The sequence below is a fragment of the Polyergus mexicanus genome, unplaced genomic scaffold, assembly GCF_030449975.1.
Source record: "Polyergus mexicanus isolate NDT 795.1 unplaced genomic scaffold, iyPolMexi1.0 SCAF_9, whole genome shotgun sequence".
NCBI classification, from domain to species: Eukaryota; Metazoa; Arthropoda; class Insecta; order Hymenoptera; family Formicidae; genus Polyergus; species Polyergus mexicanus.
The window spans coordinates 8,357,189-8,377,830 of NW_027223329.1; the positions used below are offsets into that span (position 1 = coordinate 8,357,189).

Sequence of the window (20,642 nt, forward strand, 5' to 3'; positions counted from 1 at the left end):
CTCATACGACGCATGTGTATGTGTGTGCGTTCGTGCCGTGACGCAATGAAAAGTGTGGAAAATACATGGGTGCGCGATCGGCATTGTGTGCTCGGAAGGAAGTCCAACTCGGAAGCGGCGCTATTCATGAATTCAGAGGTGATTCTAGAGGGGACGTGTATACGTGTGCATGCCCCTGTGTGCGTACGCTAATGCGCGTTACAATTGTGTGTCTGTATACTTATACCATCTTTTAAATATCCAGTACGCTTCTTCCCTCCCCCCCCTCTCTCTCTCTCTTTCTCTCTCTTTTCTAAAAATAGGCATGTTTTCTTTTACCGGAAATTTTTCCTAAAAATTTGATCGAGTACTCTTATGATGTTTGACGTATGTAAGTACAGGATAATCTACACACTTACACAAACTACGCATCTTTCATCGCGGAATAAATCAAAATTTTGAGATTGAATTCTGTGACTATAGAAATTTCCGACACCGATGACGGGATTGAAATTTTCTCACTGTGTGCGCGCATACAAATTCACCTGGATCGACGTGTGAAGTATGTAGGTGCACGACGAAACACGTGACTCTTGATGGGTGGGGGACGCGGGCGCGTTTCACGGGTAGCGATGAATCCACTCGTCGTATGCTCAGTGCGTAATCGCGATTCACAAACCCTACAGGTCGCGGTTGTGCCACGATGATTTGCGGGTAGTTGACGTTTAACATGAGCGACGTCGCCTAAATTTGGATCCTCGCCTAAATTTAACGCGCTCCTTCGTGCCTCACGCACGCACAATGCTTTCGTCGTTTCGTGACCGGTGGTGTCGCGAATTTTTGTTGACTGATTAATCGATAATGCGCGAAAGACTATTAGATTAGCGTCCCAGAGATCTGTCATAAGAATATGACGTGTCGAGGAATTTTGAAACGTTGCAACGTAAATCGCATACAGTGAAATTTATAATTTTGAGATTTTCTCCCTCTCCTTCGTATACACAGTGCATTCAAAAAGTTTGGGGATTGATTTTTTTCTGGACGTACTGACTGCGCTATCCCTTGGCCTACACTGGGTCTAATTACTATGATTCTTTTTGAGTTTTGCCATATTTTTTTTCCCGCCATTGAATCAATAGTTTAAAGTTTGCGTGCGTTTGAAATTTTTAATGTGTTCACGATTTTCAAAATAGAACCGTGATTAAGTTTTGTTTTAAATGTGAAAAAAACTGCAACAGAAATATATTAAATAATGCAAGATGCATCCTCCTGCTAGACGATCTTTTTCAGATGCAACTTGTATTATTTAATATGTTTCTGTTGCAGCTTCTTTCACATTTAAAATAAAACAATCAAAATTCTCCATTTTGAAAATCGTTAAAATTTTTTTTTTAATTTCCAACGCACGCAAACTTTTGATTCAAAAAAATATGGCAAAACTTAAGAGGCATTATAGTAACTAGATCCAGGCAGATAGAGATAGCGCAGTTAGCGCGTCCAGAAAAAAAAATCAGTCCCTGAACTTTTTGAATGCACTGTGTATAATTTGATATTTAAAAAAAATATTTTAACGTTTGTTGCGAGCAAAGGAGGATAATTTTTAATTTTGTACGAGACAATTTTCTGAGATTCGCGCACCGTAACATCGAACCATTTCTTTCAGATGACACAAAAGTCGAGCAGAACTACGCCAATCAGAACGGTGCTCTGAAGAGCTGTCCGGGCGAACAAAGAAGCGATATTAAGAAAGGTAAGTGGGCCTCGTTATCGACAAAAGGAAAAAATATATACTTGGGATGTTGGACTGGACCACGCTTGTTTGCATGATCACTGAAACACTGTACATTTACGCGATTTCTTCTCTCTTCTTTTCTTCATTAAGCGTCATCTTGTGCGATTGCAACTATCTGGGACGATCTCCCTAAAAGCTTGTCGAATTGTCTCGAATGTAGGGAAGACTCTCTCGGATCTAAAATAATACAGATAAAAGGTGCAGGATACATTAAAAGTTAATGTAGTAAATTTCCTCGAAAATTAAAAGCAAAAATATTTGAGGATTTGAATCAATCCAGTTATTGTCAAAAATTCTAAACTAAAGAAGAATAATTTTTGAATAATTATTAAAGTATCTTAATTTTAATGTCTTTCTGAAATCTTTATTTTTGGAACGTTAATAAATTGGTTTGCCTCATTGTCCCGACAAATCCATTATTCCGCGTGTTTAATAGAAATTCGTGGGAGAGATCGAAGCTATAACTTTCTGTCTAATGTAATTCTACAGTAACAGCTTTTTTCCATGCAATACTCTTAGAAACTTTAAAATTCCACTATTTTCCTGCGCTGAATGCAGGGAAATCGTAACGAGCCGTCGTCTTTAAACGTTAAAATAAAAAGATGCGTCAAACGTACGTGAGCGTGCGCGAGAGAAAAAAGTCCCGAGTAGAGATACGCATAGCGAATGGTTACGTGGAGGCGAAAAACGGAGACTGCGGAGAAGCTCGGAGAAGTTACATAAAACGACCGCGACCGGAATATTTACGGAGAATCCTGCGCGAGAGAAAAAGAAAGAGACGAGGAGAGAGGAAAAGTGGGAGAAACGCTCGCTCTGAGAGTGTTTCTCCACGAATTCGCGAAACGTCGTAGGATATTACGATCTCTCGGATTACGCGACCGACGCGGAGGACATCAGCAGCGTCGGGATGCCGCAGGGTAACGCGCGCAACCGCAGCCGCGGTCGCAGGAATCGGCATCGACGAAACCGTCCGTCTCTTGAGCGACCTTCGGCGAATGTCGCGGAGTCGTCGCGGAACGTCGAGCAGAGGAAATCCGAGGAACAACTACCGGCGTCCTCGAGAAACGGGGGCGACGACGACGACAACGACTCGAAGACGAACGACTCCGTTTCGGAGAATGCCGATCCGATCGAAAGCGGATCGTCGAGTCCTCGATATCGAATCCGCCCGGACGATAGACGCAGGGTCGAGAAGATCGAACTGAAGGGGTCTCGTCCCGGGATAATCGAGATTACGACCGTCAGCAGTCTACCCCTCGAGGCGACGATCGGCCATATCGCCGGGGTGGGTATCCTGGAGACGGGAAGCGGCGATCGGACGACGGTGACGATATCGGAGCCGATGGAATCGATACGGCCGTTTCCTGACTGCTCGAGTACCAAGCTCTCGTCAGCGAATGGAAATAGATTGGAGATTCGAGAGGTCGACGATAGTGATACGGAGGTCGATTGCCGGCCGACGATCGTCGAATTCGAGCCTGCCGTGGGAAAGGAACCGATCGAGGAACCAAGGATTTTCGAAGAGCTCGAAGAATCCAAATCGAATGATCGAATCGGGCAGCAATTCGTGCCGCAGAAGAAATTCTCGAAACCGGAAACGGAATCCCCGACCTCGATGTGCGCCACCGTGATGCCCAAGGATGTGGAGAGGAAGCTGCGGAGCTTTATCGAGGGCCTACAACTGCCGAGCTTTTCCGAGGAAGTGACGGAGGACGATGGACGATCTCTCGAGAAAAACTCTTCGTCTCGACACATTTCGACAGAGGAGAGTAAATCCGTTGAAAAAGCGGCCGTCTCGTCGCGTCGGAAGACGAGGAAACGCGCCATGTCGACGGCGTCGCATTACGCCCGCAGCTTCCTGGACATCATACAGGAGGAGGGCGAGAGGCTGTCGGAGGACGAGGCGCAACACATCAGGGATTTCATAAACGAGGAGATTAGCAAATATCGGCGCCAAGATAGACATTCCGCCGAGAAGACGATGGACGATACCGAAGCAAAACAAGACGATTCTGAAAAGATCGAGAGATCTTCCGAGAAACTAGAATGGGATATTAAGATTAAGATCGATACGGCAGAAAATGATGTTTCGGAATTATATTCGTGCGATAAAGCGAATAATCGCGAAGAGGTCGAGCAAAATATCGAGCCGAGTTCTGCTAAAAATATCGCGAATCCCGAAACGCTAGATATCATATCTGCTGTGAAAATAACGAACGAGACAGCGGACGCTAACAATGACAAAGATGACAAGCTATCTCATGAATCTGTGGAAATTGTGGAAACGAACGCGACACAAGACAATTCAGGGATCGAGAATCGTATCGAGATCTTGGAAAACGATGCCGGCGAGGAAAGATTGGCAAATAATAAAGAGGAAATCGTTGATGAGGAATATGCGACGGTGAAAAGTATTGTGACAGCGAACGACATAAGTAAAGCGGAAGACAATAAATTATTGATCCAATTTGAGACAGTTATAGACTCATCGGAGAAACGTGACGTTTCGCTAAAAGATTTCGCCGAAACGCGCACGGTAACCGACAATCCCAGTGTATCGCGAAAGGAGGACGAGGCTGATTCATCCTCGTGTCTTTCGGGAATGAAACGATTTCCGCCTCTTCCGCCGAGGAGATCATCGAGTTTCGGCCACGAGCCTCAGAGACCACCGACGCTACCTGAAATAGACTATATCTCGAGCGACGCGAGCATTCCTCCACTCGACGCGAATGGCGAGTCGACGAATTTACTCGCGCGGAAACGCGGGAATCGCGAAGCCGAGGCGACGAGCGAGTCGCCGCTACGACCGGAACTTCCTAAAACTTGCGGAAATCCCTGCACGTTAAGGAAGATTCGCGAAGGTTCTTCTTTCGGAAGGTCGCGCGAATCCGCTCCGACTATTGTTGACGAGAACTGCGTAAATCAGGCGGACATTTCGAAGAGGAACACCGAGGACGGCCGATCGATCGCGTCATCGGGTATTCGCGACGATGATCCGACATGCTTGCGCGGCGTCGGGACGCGCGGCGTCTCGTTGGCAGACACGATGAGCACGGAAATAACACGTCGCGGGGAAGGGAAGTCCGCGGCGACGCTCGTTGCAGCAGCGACACATGATCGAAGCGCATCGCCGAGCCGGCAGGAGGGTGAAACCGAGGTGCATAGGTGTCTTCCTTCGCACCGGGACAATTCGGGGAAGGAGAGTTCAACGATCGATGGTTCATCGAAAGACGATAAATCAGACATCGATCCGGATTCCTCGGCGAAGCGTGAATCGAGAATGGGTTCTTCGAATACCAAGAATACCAAGGAAAAATCCGAACGAGAAGAAAGGAACGAGAAATCGACGTCGAGCTTTCTTCATCGCGAGCGAATAATGAAGAGCGAGAAGAAGACAGAGACGAGGATAATCGAACGACACGAGGAAAGCTCGAGCGCTAACCAGCGCGATAGCCTCAGCGATTCCAAATATTCGACGTGGGAGTCGAAACGCGAGGAGAGGCACGAGGAGAGACACGAGGAAGAAACGCGCAGCTCGTCACGGCAGAGTAACGCGAGGAATTCGTCCGACGACGAGGCGAGCTCTCAAAGACTGGACGTCTCGGCGAGCAAAAATCCCTCGTCCGAGGGCGACGTTCACGACTCTTCCAGCAGCGCTACATCCTTAAGCACCGTGAAGCATCGCTCATTGGAGGCATCGTTGACCGACATCAATGCGACCGTATGCGAAACGAAGGAGAATAACTCGAAGAACGAAGCAAAAGAAGAATCCCTTCTGAAGCGAAAACTCACTTTGCTGAAGAGCGCAGGAGAAGTCGCCGATGAAACGTCAGCGGGGAACTTGGAATCGCCGCGGCTGGTTCCTTACTCACCTGTAGAGGATCTTTACTACGTACCGCTAAACGACGCCGAGGAAGCCTCTCGAGATGTTCGCGAGAAAATTTCGAAGGACACGTCGCGACGACCGTCGTCCTTGCGGGAGCTCTGCGTGAAGAGGATTCTATCGATGCCGTTCGGGTCGCGGATGATCGACGAGATCACCGCGCCCAAGTTGAACATCTTCGAGAGTCTGCGAACTCTGCAGAGGTTTGTGAACGACGTACCGCGAACGAGAGCGCGTCAGCAACATAACGATAACGCCCAGCGATTAAAAGCGATGCATGGAGTGAATGATGCTCGACCACGTGGACTAACGAAAATCCCGGACGGGAGCGAGCCGCTGCTTCGGCCTAACGACATTGTAAACGCTGTTTCAGACCGGGCTAGGTTGTCGGCGAACATTAATATTGAGTTGTCAGAGTCAGAGAGCGAAATGGAGGAACGATGGCGAGCTCTGTCCACCTCGGAGGATCCCAGGCTCCTGGTGTGCCTGTCACCGTCGCAGCAGGCCTCGCGGGTACGCGCGAGCGCGGACACTCTCCTGGATCTTCATCGCAAATTTCTGAACCGTTACAGCTATCGGGAGGAACAACCGCGGTGCGTTCCTGTGCCACGATACCGAGTGCAGATCCATCCGACGATTACGGAGGACGATGACACGGCCTCGAAAGCGTCTCCTCGAACGACTAATCGAGACGCCGTCGAAAAATGGAGTAGCAGGCTACTGGAGATTATCAAGGAGGAGCGGAATGATAGAACGAGGACGATAACCGAGAACGACGCCTCGGATTTTTTAGAGCATGGCGGAGATCAGGAAAGTCTCAAGGCCTCCCGATCGAACGACCGGTCGAACTGTGTAAGCCGCGATAATCGCCGAAGCGCCACCGCGAACGAGCTATTCTTGGCGGTGGCGAGGGGCGAGGACGGTGAATCGGGCGACGATAAGCCAAGCGGTCATGTGATGGATCGACTTAGGATCACGACACGGTCCAATGTAGCGGAGACCGACGAACATCGTCCGTTGGCGAACGGCAATAGTAGCGCGATAGTTGGCGATTCGGAGAGATCGTTGGCGAAAAACGCGAACAGCGCGATTATCGATCGATCGATGGACGTCGCCGAGAAGAGGACACCGCCTCTTCGAAGAACGGCCGATCCCGGCAAACACGTGAATCCAGCGCTGATCGACGACAGACTCGAGGTACCGCCGTTGCCGAAGCGCGCGGTTACGGTTGACAGATCGTGTATCGACACGACGAGCATCTTCGACCAGAATCCGCCGAGGAATCATCTGGAGCGGCGAAAATCGCGTCACGAGACCGAGAAACTGAAGCGAGTAGCCGCCGTGGAGATTATGGATAAGCTGAAAACGCTGCAGACGGAAACGTCGCGGCGACTCGACGGCGAGAGGAGAGGCTCGTTGCCGCAGGAGTACTTTGTCCAGCAGCTCAAGTACATCGAACTGTTGGAAGAGCAGCTGAAAAATGTGATACTGGCGGAGGAGGAGGAAAGGAAGGCCTTCGAGGAATTCCAAATGCATTTTCATCGTACGAAACGGGGCGATGACGCGAGGAAATCGTCCGGCGAAGAAATTGAGAAGAAAACCAACGTAAGCCTCGAACGTAAAATTCCCACTCTTGACGTCCCGGACGGGATGACGAACGGAAAATCCGCGGAAAACGAGCAACGGAAACATTCTCGTGGCCACGAGGAAAAGCGCTTCGAAAATAATACCTGTCGAAGCGAGCCGGAAATTCAGAGGGAACACTGGCGAGAGAAATCGCGGAATGTGGAGAAGACTCGCACGGAGACGATCGATAAAGCGGGGAGCCGGCAATTTTCAAGAAAGGTATCTCACGAGAACGGCATTCGCGAGGAAACTTCGGAGAGTATCGAGCGTGAGGAGTGTCACGTGATCACCCAGACGGGAAACGTGAAGAGAATATCGGAGAACGGTACATCGCGGACGGAAAAGCCAAGCAACGATTCCGGGGTGTCTAATGAGAAAGAAACTCGGTCGTGCGAGAAGACCGTCGACGTTGCGAAGGGACCGACAACATTGCCGACGAACGGCGAGGCGTTTCGCCAACGAATGTACGACGAGTACGTCGACAAGGTGCTGGAGCGGCAGGAGCGGAAGAGCCACAAGGTCGTGAAGATCAGCTCGCGCCAAGATATCGGCCGTAAAACGGACGGCGACATGAGCGCGATGGCGAGGGAATTCATCGAGAAGGCGCGGAGGCGACTGGACAAGTTCGGGATCGATCTCGACGAGAGCGGAACGGATGGCGACGAGGACGAGGGCGACGTGATTAACGCGAAATTTCTGATCGACGGCAAGGAGCTGCAGGACGCGTCCGGCAAATTGCCGAAGCACCTGCGGGAGTTCCTGAAGATGTCCACCGTGTCCGACGACGACGAGGGCGGTGAGTGAGTTACGGCGAATGGAATGGACGATGGATTTTGCTGTGTTGCTCGTCGTATTGTGAGATATGATTGGTGGCGATTGATGACTGCTCGGAGAGTGTCCCGTCCAAAGCCGGAACGATCCGGGTCCTGGATATGCCGAGGAGAAATGACCCTTTTGTAACAACCAACTAACGTAGCGCGCGCATCTTGTCTCGACGTTTGTAGATGTCTTACAATTAGTGTTTGTCGTCACTAACGATGTTGATGGTATTATGCTAATTCTCTTTCTTTCTCTCTCTTTCTCTCGTGGTGTTGACAATACGAAGAAATTCTTGGGCGCAGGAAAGGCGAGAAGTATGAATCAATTTTCAATTAATCTCGTACAAATTCACGGCGAGGCGGGATTGATATAATTTTAAAAAATTGAACACAAGTAATAATATCGAAATAATTAATTGAGAAGCACTTGAGATCTTTTAAAAATTTCAAAACTTTACGTCTTTCCAATTTCCCGCGTAACCAGATCGAATCGTAAAATAAAAAATACCCAGACCCTAATTCATATAGTTGAGATCTCTCGAAAGTATCAGGGATTCTTGTCTTCGACGAACCTTGCCCTTTTCAGAGCTATTGTTTTAGACGAACTTTCTCAATAAGGCAGACAAGTAGTAACGTCGAAACGGGAATCACATTATCGTTCCTAGACAACTCTCTCCGAAGACGAAATTAGTTCGACTATAAAGCGGAAGCGCGTCGAACAACGCGAATCTATTCGCGCCGGTGTTGCTCGCGCAGCGTCACATAAACGCGCGGTCCAGATCCTTCCGGTTCTATAATCCGATTAAAATATCCCGTCTCAGAATCGATAATCGCTCCCGTGTAAATAATAAATAGCGTTCTGTGTATCGCGAGACGCACAGCTAACATAAATAAATACGTATTTACGTACTATTTTTTATTATCCGCTCCGTTCATGCGCGTCGTATCGTTCGGCGTAAAGCGATTTAATATTCTGTGACGTAAATCTAATCGATATGTCTATGTATGTGTGTGTGTGTGCGCGCGTGTGTGTGTGTACGCGCGCGCGGCATATATTTCGGCATTTATTCCGAGGCGAGATCGATTCATCAAAGCGACGCGATGGAAAATTATTGTATTAACATTCGAGCTTCGGCTGCGTTCACCGCTCTTCAACGCGCGGATAATGAACCGTGACAGTTTGCGCGATAACGAATATCAACACAGTGGCTCGGAAGTTATCAAATCGCGTCACGTCGTTTACGTCTCGATTCTCTTGAGCGTTTCGATTAGCCGCGGAATACTTAATCATATATCGAGTAATGCATTTCCCTATTTTCTTCTCCCCTCTCGAGGAATAACGATATAACGTGTAATAACGTAGTATTTTTCAAAGCACCCTCGCAGACATAGAAAAAAAATTCTATTATTATCAGTAATTAATTCTGGTTGACGCGACAAGTTTATAAACATTTATTTCGATCTAGGTAGAATGATATCCGTGGAAAAGTGACGGATCGCGATTATCGTCCCGCGCGATCGGGTCGAAGCGTGTGGCGTGATTCATGGAGGATGAAAATCTAAATATAAATCTCTCCGTACGCGGAGACGAGAAATAGGCCACTCGTTCGCGGGACGCGTCCGCAGTTTCGGCTTGTTGGAGAACCACCGTCTTGCGTTTTTCGGCTATTTTGAGAATCACTCGCGCGACGTTGGCCTACTGGCCCGCCCGTTCCGACGATCGCTGTCCGAGAGATATAGGCCGCTAAGTATTGCCTTTCGACGCATACTCTTGTTTAATGAGATTGGAGAACTCTGCTTGACAGATCCGTGAAACTTTTCGATATTGCAATATTATATTTTTCCCTTTTAAAAACTGACAATTTTTATCTTATCGAGAAAGAAACTCGTAAAGAGTAAAATGTATTAGCAATAACGATGACAATTAGATCCTCCCACTGATTTCGATAATTGTGATAATGGAACTTATCCATCTTCATATTTCATCTACAAATTGCTTTTTCACATATTATTACATTGCATATGGACCGTTTATTTTGAAAGTGGTGTAAGTCCTTTTTTTAAAAAAATGAGATATGACGTAATTTATGCTTAATTTAGTGTAAACTTTTTGTTTATAACTAGTTAGTATTTAATATCTTAAAAAATGCCAATGCTTTGTTGAATTTAAAATTGGCCGGTAAAAGAAATTGCGTAACCATTGATTATGAAAGTGGTGTAAGTCCAATTTCCATCACGATGCGAGGCCTATTACATACGAAAAATATAAGGATATGCAGCAGCTATTACCTTATATACCTCCTGTGCATCATGAATATTTCAAAACACTGCCACACGAAGAGCATAAATAATTAATAATACCAATATCTTGTGTTAAGTTTAACAATATATAAATATAATTAACGTTCGAAATAAAAAATACTAATTCTATTTTATTTCTCGTTATTATTTATAAAGAAAATTGGATTAATATGAAATATATTTTAAGTGATATTTGTTATTTCAAAATTGAAATTAAATGATATTTACAATTGACTAATTATGAAAGTGGCGTAAGTCCATTTGCAGCCTGGAAATATATATTATTTTAGTTAAATTCGCCTAAAAGAAATTTATATAATCAAATTACATATTGATAAATTAGTACAAACATTCCCAGACTTCACATAATTAACCTATATTTTTTAATTGTCAGATCTGCTAACATTTAATTTTCTCGAAACAAAAGAAAATGCACTTGCACCACTTTCAAAATAAACGGTCCATATATTATTGTACGCTCAATTTTTCAGCTTGTTCTTAATTGATAATAAAAATACTACATATATAAACAAATTGCAATACAGCACGCGCGATTGCATGTTCAATTATTTTGACGCCGTTTAAGTCTCGCAACAATAATATAAAGGTTTATACAGAAACGAGATATTAGATAAAATAATAGATATTTGATACAAAGGTCATCTGTCTCCATGCAACATTGTTCAACTTTTATTGACATATTGTCAGCCCGTTCGCCTATTATTATTAACTGACTGCTGGTTATTTGTATTTCGTAAGTCTAGTGAACCTTTCAACGCGGTTACCGAAACGTTCGTTTATTTTCTATTCTAACTTTAGCACGAAAGTTTAGCCACAGCGAGCGCGTCTCGTCGAAGCTAAATGTGCGAATTTAGGTATTCGTCTATGGATACGAGGAGTTTTTTTCTATCCTAGCCCCGCCGATGTCATTCCTTTTTCTTACACGAATGATAAATTTTTCATTGACAGAGATTGCATCGAGAGATTCCTTTATCCTTCGCTCTAACACACTTACAATGCGCTCTCTGCTCGAAATTAATTTATCATAAAATTTTCTTTTCTTCTTCTTCTTTTTTTTTTTGGGTGGATATGGGCATGCTTTTTTAATCAAAGGGATTGGCTGCGGTAACGTTGCGAAGGCAAGAGACAATGACAGCGACTGTCTGCTGCACGAGATTGACAAAGCTTTGAAAATCAGCAGGGGATTTCTACTTGAGCAAGGTGCGTTTGCAATTTCGCTTGATTACTGATAGCATGCGTTACACATATTTTCTAAGACGTGTGCGTATCATTTTCTAATACACCGCGACAAAGGATTAACGTAGAAAATCGCTACCAAGAGGGATCGAGAATATTTTTAATGAATCGTTGAACTATATTAAAAATCTCGAACGTTACTCTTACTTATTATATTATGAAGATCGAGGGTGACGATTGAAAAGAGTTCGAACTCGCATTCATCTTCCAAGCGCGAACGTATATACATTCATACATACCATATATAACCAGTCTCACATTGGTTGGCGCGGTTGACTCGAAATTCTGTATACAACAGCTTTCGGGCGACGTCGACGTCGGCGTAGTGAGCGACGCGGCGTCGAGCCACATCGGCGTCGCGACGCTCCTCAGTCGATTGGCACCTACCGTGCTACTTTCTCGTATCTCGCCGAGAGGGTGTCTCGTCGAAATATCATCGCGGCGTCGCCTCGTCGTCATCGTAAAGTGATAATAATGCTGGAGAAAAGTGAGTGATCGTTTCGAGAAGGTCGAGTAGCGGGGGATAAGGACGCGACAAGACGTTCGTGAATTTCTTCAACAGGTTGTCCCTCCCCCTTCCCCCCCCCCGCGATCGCGGAGAGAATCGGAATGCAATCGTGTCATGGAAAAGATTTAAATTGTCGAAGAGATTTAAAGGAAAAGATATGAAGAATATTTCTGGATTCAATCTGTCTCTCGCTATGTGTAAAAGATTTAATTTAATTTTGAGATTGCGAAAGAACAATTTTTACGGAGGTTGAATAACTTGGGAACAATCTGGTATTCGCAGATTACTTTGATCAATTGACGAAATGCATTTGGTGCTGCTGGTATATTGTACTTAGTCTGTGAATAAATAAGGCAATCCACTTTTTTTTCGCTTTTTTACCCTTCTTTCTGCGCTCGTGGCAGTTCATCGAGATCGCTTTTATATTAATGAATCGCGACGTGGTCTCGTGGTGAAAGTAACTTTGAAGTGCTTTCGAGATGATATTGGATGCGACGTATAATATGTTAACGTTGACGTTGACCCGTGATAGGCATCGGGTTATTCCGCATCGATAGAACGGTTTAAGTTTTGAAAAGAATTCTTCTTCTCACGAGCGTAAACAGGCGAATTAACATTATTGTAGAAAAATTGTACAAGATATTACTAAGACTGAAAAACGTCGCGCTAAATAAAGAAACGTAACTTTTGAAATGAAGAGAATTCGAGATACACCGGTTGACAAAATGTTGTTTCATGGTTTCAGAGAACATTATGTTTGCGCCTACGTTTAAAGCCTCGTCAGTTAAACCAGGTAAACCTGCGCGAGGACTGTGTGAAACTAACATATGTATTTTCGTTGCATTGGACATAAATACATTTTGCATAATGCTCGAGGATATTATTTGACTTATTAATTGATATTTAATATTATTTAGCGTTGATATAATTCTCTACCACAATATCCGTTTATTAATATTTTGAATAAAATATTAGTTATATATAATTAATTAACGTTTAATTATTTAACACTTAGAAGATAATTAATTCACTTTTTAATTATATATCAAGCTTGAAACTCTCGTTATAAATGATGAATACAATATGATAAGAAAAATGAGATTACCATTGAAAGTGTGCTTGTGTATTACGTTAACAAACCCATCCAAGTGGTGTAACAAAATTAATTACGGTATAGGGTGTATCAGCATTTTACGTGTGTACGTGTGTATGTGTACGAAGGGACGGGGTAGCTACGTGTGTTCTTAACGACGTAATTAAGTTCTTGTGGCCGCTTGTGTGGCCTATATGCGTGCATGTTTCGAGTAACGTGTGTAATCTCATTTTGTGATTTCATTAAATAAAATCATAAGACGTGTGTATTAAAATTTCAGGACGTGTTATCCTCGCGGCATTAATGTTTCAACTAATCGCACCACTGGTTGTCAGTTACAAATAATAACGATCGATTCATGTTTCAAAAATGATATTTTTGACATTTCGGGCAGCCGGTGTCGCAACAGTGGCGATTAATCGTGCGGACGTCGACGTTCGCGATTAGCGAAAATATATCGTATACATCGTAAATTAACGCGTATATCATTGATTATTGTATCTCTCTAATTGGAAAAAGATGCGATATCTCTAAATCAGTCGCAGAGATAGAAGTAAAAGTATTTCCGTTCATCGAGCAATGTTGATCTCTATTTTTCTCGTGCTTTTACGATCTCGAATCTTTGACTCGCCGAATTCGCACGTAACACTCTGCTGATGTGTCGTGCGCAGAGTGCGCGTCGCTCCAGAAAATTGTCGCCGCGGCATTGTGTTGACGTTGATCCCGGCCAATTGTAATTATGCGTGTCTTATAATGGCCGGGACGCCCACGCGAATTTCTAATTTTATTCCCGAATGAAACGCTCCTCATATCTTGCTGTCGCGCGCGAGAAAGAAAGATATACGACTCACGTGTAAGTTCGTGGACAAGTTCAATTCGACGAGCATACGCTGGCTGACTCATCGCGGCAGCCCAATTATCTTTATCGGGCTAATGTTATCTCCCCATTTGACATTCGACGATCACACTCGCCAATAATTCCATTTATGTCGCTAGCGTTACGACATATAGATTCTTCCTATACAGAGAGCGCAATAACAAGTTGCTAAAATTTATTTTTATACGACAAGCTATGAAATAATAGCGCGCGAGTAAGAAAACGAGCTGGAAACCATCTTTATAAATATTTACTGCGATTTAATTTTGTTTCTAGATTCTATAAATATGTGAGGTAAATTAACGCAAACGTCAAGGGAGAGGCTTAATAAATCATTTACTTACGTCAATGGATCGATTTTTAAACCGTTTTAATCGGATTACTAATAGGTAGCGATGTAGCAAAATGCGGGAAATGGCAGGGGAAAAAGATGATCCCTTATGTAATGCGCCCCCATGTGCCAAAATTAGCATCGCGCTGATATACATTTCATATGTTGGCTTTAACGTCAATCTACCAAATCCACGCGGCACCATCTGTTTCAAGAGCAAAGACCTTTCGACGTAACGTTGTTCATTTAGATTTTAGGTCCTGTATCTGGGTTAATCGATATCGCAAATTATGAAACGATAAACGCATAGTCGATTCATAGCGACTAATTGATTCCTCTAGTCTGTTTTTGGGACTATTATCAAGTTTGACGATAACCTGAGTGCTAATTAACAACCGTGTCTCGCCGTTACGAATGTCGTATATCGATAATTGTTTTTCTCAAGAATCGAAATTCTCGTTGCCAGGCGTTTGGTCGCCAGGACAGACGCCAACTGGGAAGGAACCGAGCTCCGTTCGAAACAAGGAACCGCAGAAGAAGGAGCCGATTCCGCCGGTCTGGACCCCGGCCAGCGCCGGCGCGAGCCCCGTCGCCGAGAGAAAGGAATTTCGTCCCGTGTTATTCGAGAGTCCTGTGCTGAGCCGGAAGAAGCAACCGAAGGAAGAGGTACGGTTGATTAATTATACCAAGGCGGTAGCTATATAATCGCGAGAAACCGGCAACTTGCTTAGTCAGAACGTTAAATTTGATGCGCTGGAATCCAATCTGGTCAACATCATGTTTGAATAAATGAAGGATTAAAAGCAAGAAAAATTAGCACAATTTTTTTTTTTTTTTTTTTTTTTTAATCCTTCTGTCAAGAGTCGCAAAAGTTTGGGAAGATGCGGACTCTTATAGAAAGTTCCTGTTCCAGGAGGTGCCTCCTCCACCTTGGGAAAACGAAGAGGAGAAAAGGACGTTGAGTTCGCGCAGCGTTTACGAGAGTAGCAGCACCTCGCGGATCGTGAATTCGCACTCGGCGCCATCCCAGGGATTAAACGCGCTCGCGTCCGCGCCGCGCTTGCCACGTGCCCAGAATCCGACTATCACGTTGCTACAGAAAGCGAGAGGTCAGCGTTTTTCACGAAAATCTCTCAATCTCTTCTCCTCGAAAGAGAAACTTCGAAGTTTCTCCCTTCTTTCTTTGAGGGGAGTATTAAATCAATTGTAGCGTCATCGCAATTTTATTACAGAGGGACAATTGCCAAAAGGCGCGGCTTACTTGGAGGAGAGCGAGTCCGTCGATAACCGTTCTTCGAGCAACGAAAGACCGTTAATTTCTCCAGGAGAAATAAGTAAGTATTTCGATTAAATCGTATGTTGAATAATTAGATAGTATAGTATACTTATTTTTAGTATTAAGAGAAATTTAATGCAACTGAAGAAATCGTCGGAAATTCAGTCGCACCGTTTCCGTTGTCCACTCCCTATATCAAGCTAACGCTCGCTAATTAAGTGTGATAATTGTTTAACAAACATACGTGTTGATTTATCCTCCGATTGCGTACGCGAGTGCTAATGATCTTTTGTGAAATTGAATCGCTCAGTTTACACCGTGAAGAAAGAGTACGAGAGCGAACCGGAAACAGAGAATGAACTGCCGAAGAAGATGGCCGATCTGGGCCCTCGAAAATTTGAGGGGATCGGCCCGGTGACTAAGGAGGGTATCCCTCTCGTATTGAGATCGGTAAGTCGATAAATAATTTTCATAGTGAATCAAAGATATATCGACACACACACACACACACACACACACACACAAGTCGCGATTATCGTGTGAAAAGAAATTATTTATATCCCAATTAAATCCTATTGCGCTAGAAAGGAAAGAAATTGTCTTTTTTCGCGGCGTGCGAGAGATGCACTTTTCTCAGTATACTCGATAAATTATTTTTAGGAAGTCAAGGAGAACAATCAAGCAAAATGGTACAAGAGAATGTACGACTCGTTACACCGCGCAGATAAAAACGGTAAGTTGTTGTTGCGTGTAATTACGAGCGTTGGCCATTGCATACGATTTGACGGGAATAAATAATAAAACGATCGCGTACATCTCTTTATTACCGCGTATACAACGCGGATTAGTATTATTGTTATTATTATTGCCGCGGAATGGAAGAGAGGAATTTCATCTCGTTTAAATAAATATCGTGTGCCGCTTTTGAATATTAATGTTTTCCAACGCAAAAACAATTGGTCAATTAATTATCATGTAATTTTATTGTGATTTCGTGTTTTCCAGATGACTACGTGACTGTAAAATACAAGACAAGAAGAGGTGAATATGCACTTCCGCGCATGACTTGCCGCGGTGATCGCGAATTGCGACACATTGCTACTAATATTATACTGAGCGTGGGCTAGCTGCGTAACGCAATAGCCGCTGTAGCTGCAATCTGTATAGCAACAGCGCGACTAATATCTGTAAAATAAAATGTGCAGCGAAAAAAAGAAATGACTTTGATTGCGAGATAGAATATCGCAAGAGCGAGAGAGAGAGAGAGAGAGGACGCTACTTTTGTAAATCGACTAAAAAAAATGTAATAGCCATATCCAGAATTGCTTTTTATGTAACGCAAGATAACGATTGACGCTGTAGATACTTACCGTTTAACAGTCGCGTTAACCGAGCGTGAAAATAATAAAATAAACGATTTGCGACAAGAGTATATGAATCATTATCTTGTCACTCTTTTTACCTAACATCCTGCTAACAATTAACATTTGTCTCTTTACCCGGAGCAAGATGAGAAAGACGTTCTTGCTTGAATTGCGTTAATCGATCGATTTTTATCGTTAATTTGTGTTTTAACTTGCGAGATTCTTGGTTCGCGTAGACGTTTGAATCGAACGTCTCAGAATTGAAGAATCTCTCGGAAGTACGAGCTCTCGTCGAATACATTAAGCTAAATCGGTAATAACTTTGCAAATTGACGCGAGTTCTTCGTGGAAACGTCTTTTCCAGTTGATTTGAAATTCTCACGTTCGATCTTTCCTGAACTTTGTCTTAAGATTGTTTTGCGGTACCAAGTCAATTCTTTCGCGGCAAGAAATTCTAAAGAGAAGAAATTTAATTAAAGTTTAATTGCGGATGTCACATTTAATTTCAATGTCAATGAGCTCGATAATTAATTGTTAAATAATAATAACGATAATTTGAGTGTAACATCGTAGAAACTAAACCAAGGCAGGCGTTAAATTGTTTGCGCTGTTAATTGAACGTTATTTGTAGCTAGAAGTAAACGAAAGAGAGCTTCGGTAAATCGACTCTCTGGGAATAGAATGCAAAAGAAGTAAAACATTCTTTTTTCAGGAGGCAGATATGGATACGGAAGCAGCAGCGGATATTTGAGTGAACCGGAACCTCGCGCATATTCGGATCGATCCGTTACTCTCGATAGCCGTCGACGGCTGCGCAACAAAGAAAATGACTTCACTACGGCGACTATGCCCAGAAAGTAAGCGAGAATTTGGAAACTTTTCCCGCCTTTTCTTCCTCTCACTTGTCAGTCATCCGGGAGAACACTCGAAATCATTTATATCCCCTCTATCTTATCGCGATTTCTTTCAATTAGATTTTATTGTCTTGAAGAACTTTAACAAAAGGAGAGAAGATAAAATTGGAAAAGTACGAAGCTTCTTATATAAAAAAAAAAAATCTACGACAAAGCAATTTGTATTCTATTTTAGGAATGGGGGGCTGAAGTACTCGACGGAAATTTACAAAAATCAGCCTGGTCGCATCGAAGACTATGAACCAGGACGCTCGTCGATCGCCGAGAAGGAAGCTAAAGAGGTACGCACACGCTCACGCACTTTATCGATCGCGATTTGAGATTAGACGAATCACCTGCCTGTATCGATTAAATTAAAGCGCACTCCCATGTAACATCGAAAGATTCGTTGATAAGGCACCGCGTAGAAAATTAATAGTTTGTCCAAAGAGTATAATAATTGATGAAACAATCGAATCTTCCAACGTTTCTCGCCCTCAGATAGCCTCGGTTAACTAATTTTTACTACAAGATAATATTAAGATAATATTATCTTTGCGTAATAATAGATGTACATTCCTATTTTAGAGAGAGAGAGAGAGAGGGATAAACAAAGAAGATTAAATAAACACATTAAAAATAAAAGATATTAGATATTGAATAAAGAAAGAAAAGTTTAGTTAACCTTGGCCAAAAAATCAGTTGATGCGAACCTAAAATTGGCCATCCATTCCTCTTGATCGCCTTTATTAGAGCATCATATGTTACGAAATTAATTGAAGGCGTAGTATATAACTTTGTATCGCGCGGGTGTGACAGAGACGATAGCAGAAAAATTCGCGTGGATTATTATTATTTTTTTTTTTTTTTTATTTTCTTATCGCGACGAAAGTATAGTATATCGCGCGCGCGATCGCGAAAGCTTGCTCAAGGTTTACCTGAATCACACACCTGAAACATGATCGTTTGAAATGGCTTTGCTTCTAGCCGACTCTCGACGCGCGGACGAGAAGGAAGGTAATCACCGTCAGTCGAACGTGTTTAAAACGAATTGCTTTTGCCGGCCAGTTTCTTTTTTTTTTCATACGTTTCTTCCGTTTATTGACAGCTTTTCTGTTGGCGTCATAAATTAATTGATTGCGAGAGTTCTCTCTCCCGTCGCCCTCGAGGTGGCTATGTTCCGTTTCTTTAATACATACACACATATACACAGCGCAGACATTAAGCACACGCTCGCGCAGAGTCCCTCGAGAGAAAGAGAGAGAGAGAGAGAGAGAGAGAGAGAGAGAGAGAAACTATTAAAAATAATACGAGTTACATAAATTTTCGTTATTCTTCATGATGATGATTGCCTCTCGAGGCACTCTACGGTTTCACATAATACAACCCCGTTGATTTTTACACTTTGCTTTTGTAGCGTTGCTTGTAGTTGATCCTATGTTTAAATACTACGCCGATTTCCATCTACGATTGACATACCAAATGATGAGCTAAAATTTCTTCTAAATCTTTTTGTAAATTATTTTTCTAAAAATTCTTGATCTGATTTCTTTGATATATCTATTATTAGCGCTAGATTATTTAGCTCCTTTTTTTATTTTAGATAGAAAATGGCGAGGAAATCCAAATGTATTGCGTTCGATTATACTTTATTTTTTATTTGAATCTCAATGTTCCGATAACCTCTTTTAGATGATGCATAGTATAACATCGTGTTTAATTCTATGATTCTAGTGGTGGGACGAGGTCATGGACATATTTGACGGGGTACGCCATTTTTATATTAATGCATAGTTAATTAAGAACTTTTTTTTCTCCCTCTCCTTCTATTCCCTCTTCGTTCCTCCTTTCTCTCTTTCTCTTTTTCTTTTTCTGTCTGTTATCACTGGCACTCTTTCCTATGTGGTAAGACTCAATTAAAATTAATATTTTCCATTACCTTGGGATTAACCTGGTAGCTTCTTCTTATAGAGGGATCTAAAGAATACCTTGTTTCTACTATAAATCTTCCCTTCCTTTTCTGTTCTGTAGATTGTAAAATCAGAAATCATAAAGAATATCATAAGAATATATTTTGTCGCGTTTTTTGTAGGAATAATATTCGTCTCAATTGTTTTTCGAAAAAATTGCGCATATTACTCGTTTGATGTGATCGTTAAATTTCGAGATGTATTATTCGTGATTCAATCTTTACAGTATACAACACACGTCGTTTATAAAGTTAGCAAAGAACAACGACTAGCTATTCTTCTCACGCGGCTTAACGTCAAACGTGATAACTAAACAGCGGCTTGTCGCGCTCCGATAATCGATGGATGTCCTTGCATGCAACCCCCTCTGGGGATTTCCCAGATCTCGCTTAAAAAATATTGCAGATCTTTTCGATATCGATAACTAAATTGAAAGATTCACGGCGAAACATTATCGGGGACGCAAAAAAAAAAAAAAAAAAAAAAAAAATTGTGCGTATTGCGATAAACACGTGCATCGTGCTCCATGTGTTAACTTACGCACAGTATATCTTTTTATTGCACTAAACATCTTCCGTCTCGAATCCCTGTCCTGCGTCGACGAATCATCCGGATCGACTGTCGTCTTCGCACGATCGATGATCTGGTCGTGCGTGTGTGTATGTGTGTGTGCG

General features: G+C 43.1%; 1 protein-coding gene across 1 annotated transcript in view; it reads left to right on the forward strand.

The window, feature by feature from the left end:
- Positions 1–20,642, forward strand: part of LOC138936642 (uncharacterized) — a 71,963-nt gene that overhangs the window by 28,378 nt on the left and 22,943 nt on the right. Inside the window, exons 5-17 of the mRNA XM_070302215.1 lie at positions 1,643–1,729; positions 2,623–8,076; positions 11,513–11,620; positions 12,910–12,957; positions 14,932–15,131; positions 15,379–15,574; positions 15,698–15,799; positions 16,052–16,191; positions 16,402–16,474; positions 16,747–16,782; positions 17,818–17,962; positions 18,195–18,300; positions 19,733–19,765. Coding sequence (XP_070158316.1) covers positions 1,643–1,729; positions 2,623–8,076; positions 11,513–11,620; positions 12,910–12,957; positions 14,932–15,131; positions 15,379–15,574; positions 15,698–15,799; positions 16,052–16,191; positions 16,402–16,474; positions 16,747–16,782; positions 17,818–17,962; positions 18,195–18,300; positions 19,733–19,765 — 6,728 coding nt within the window. The remainder of the gene's footprint in view (positions 1–1,642; positions 1,730–2,622; positions 8,077–11,512; positions 11,621–12,909; positions 12,958–14,931; positions 15,132–15,378; positions 15,575–15,697; positions 15,800–16,051; positions 16,192–16,401; positions 16,475–16,746; positions 16,783–17,817; positions 17,963–18,194; positions 18,301–19,732; positions 19,766–20,642) is intronic.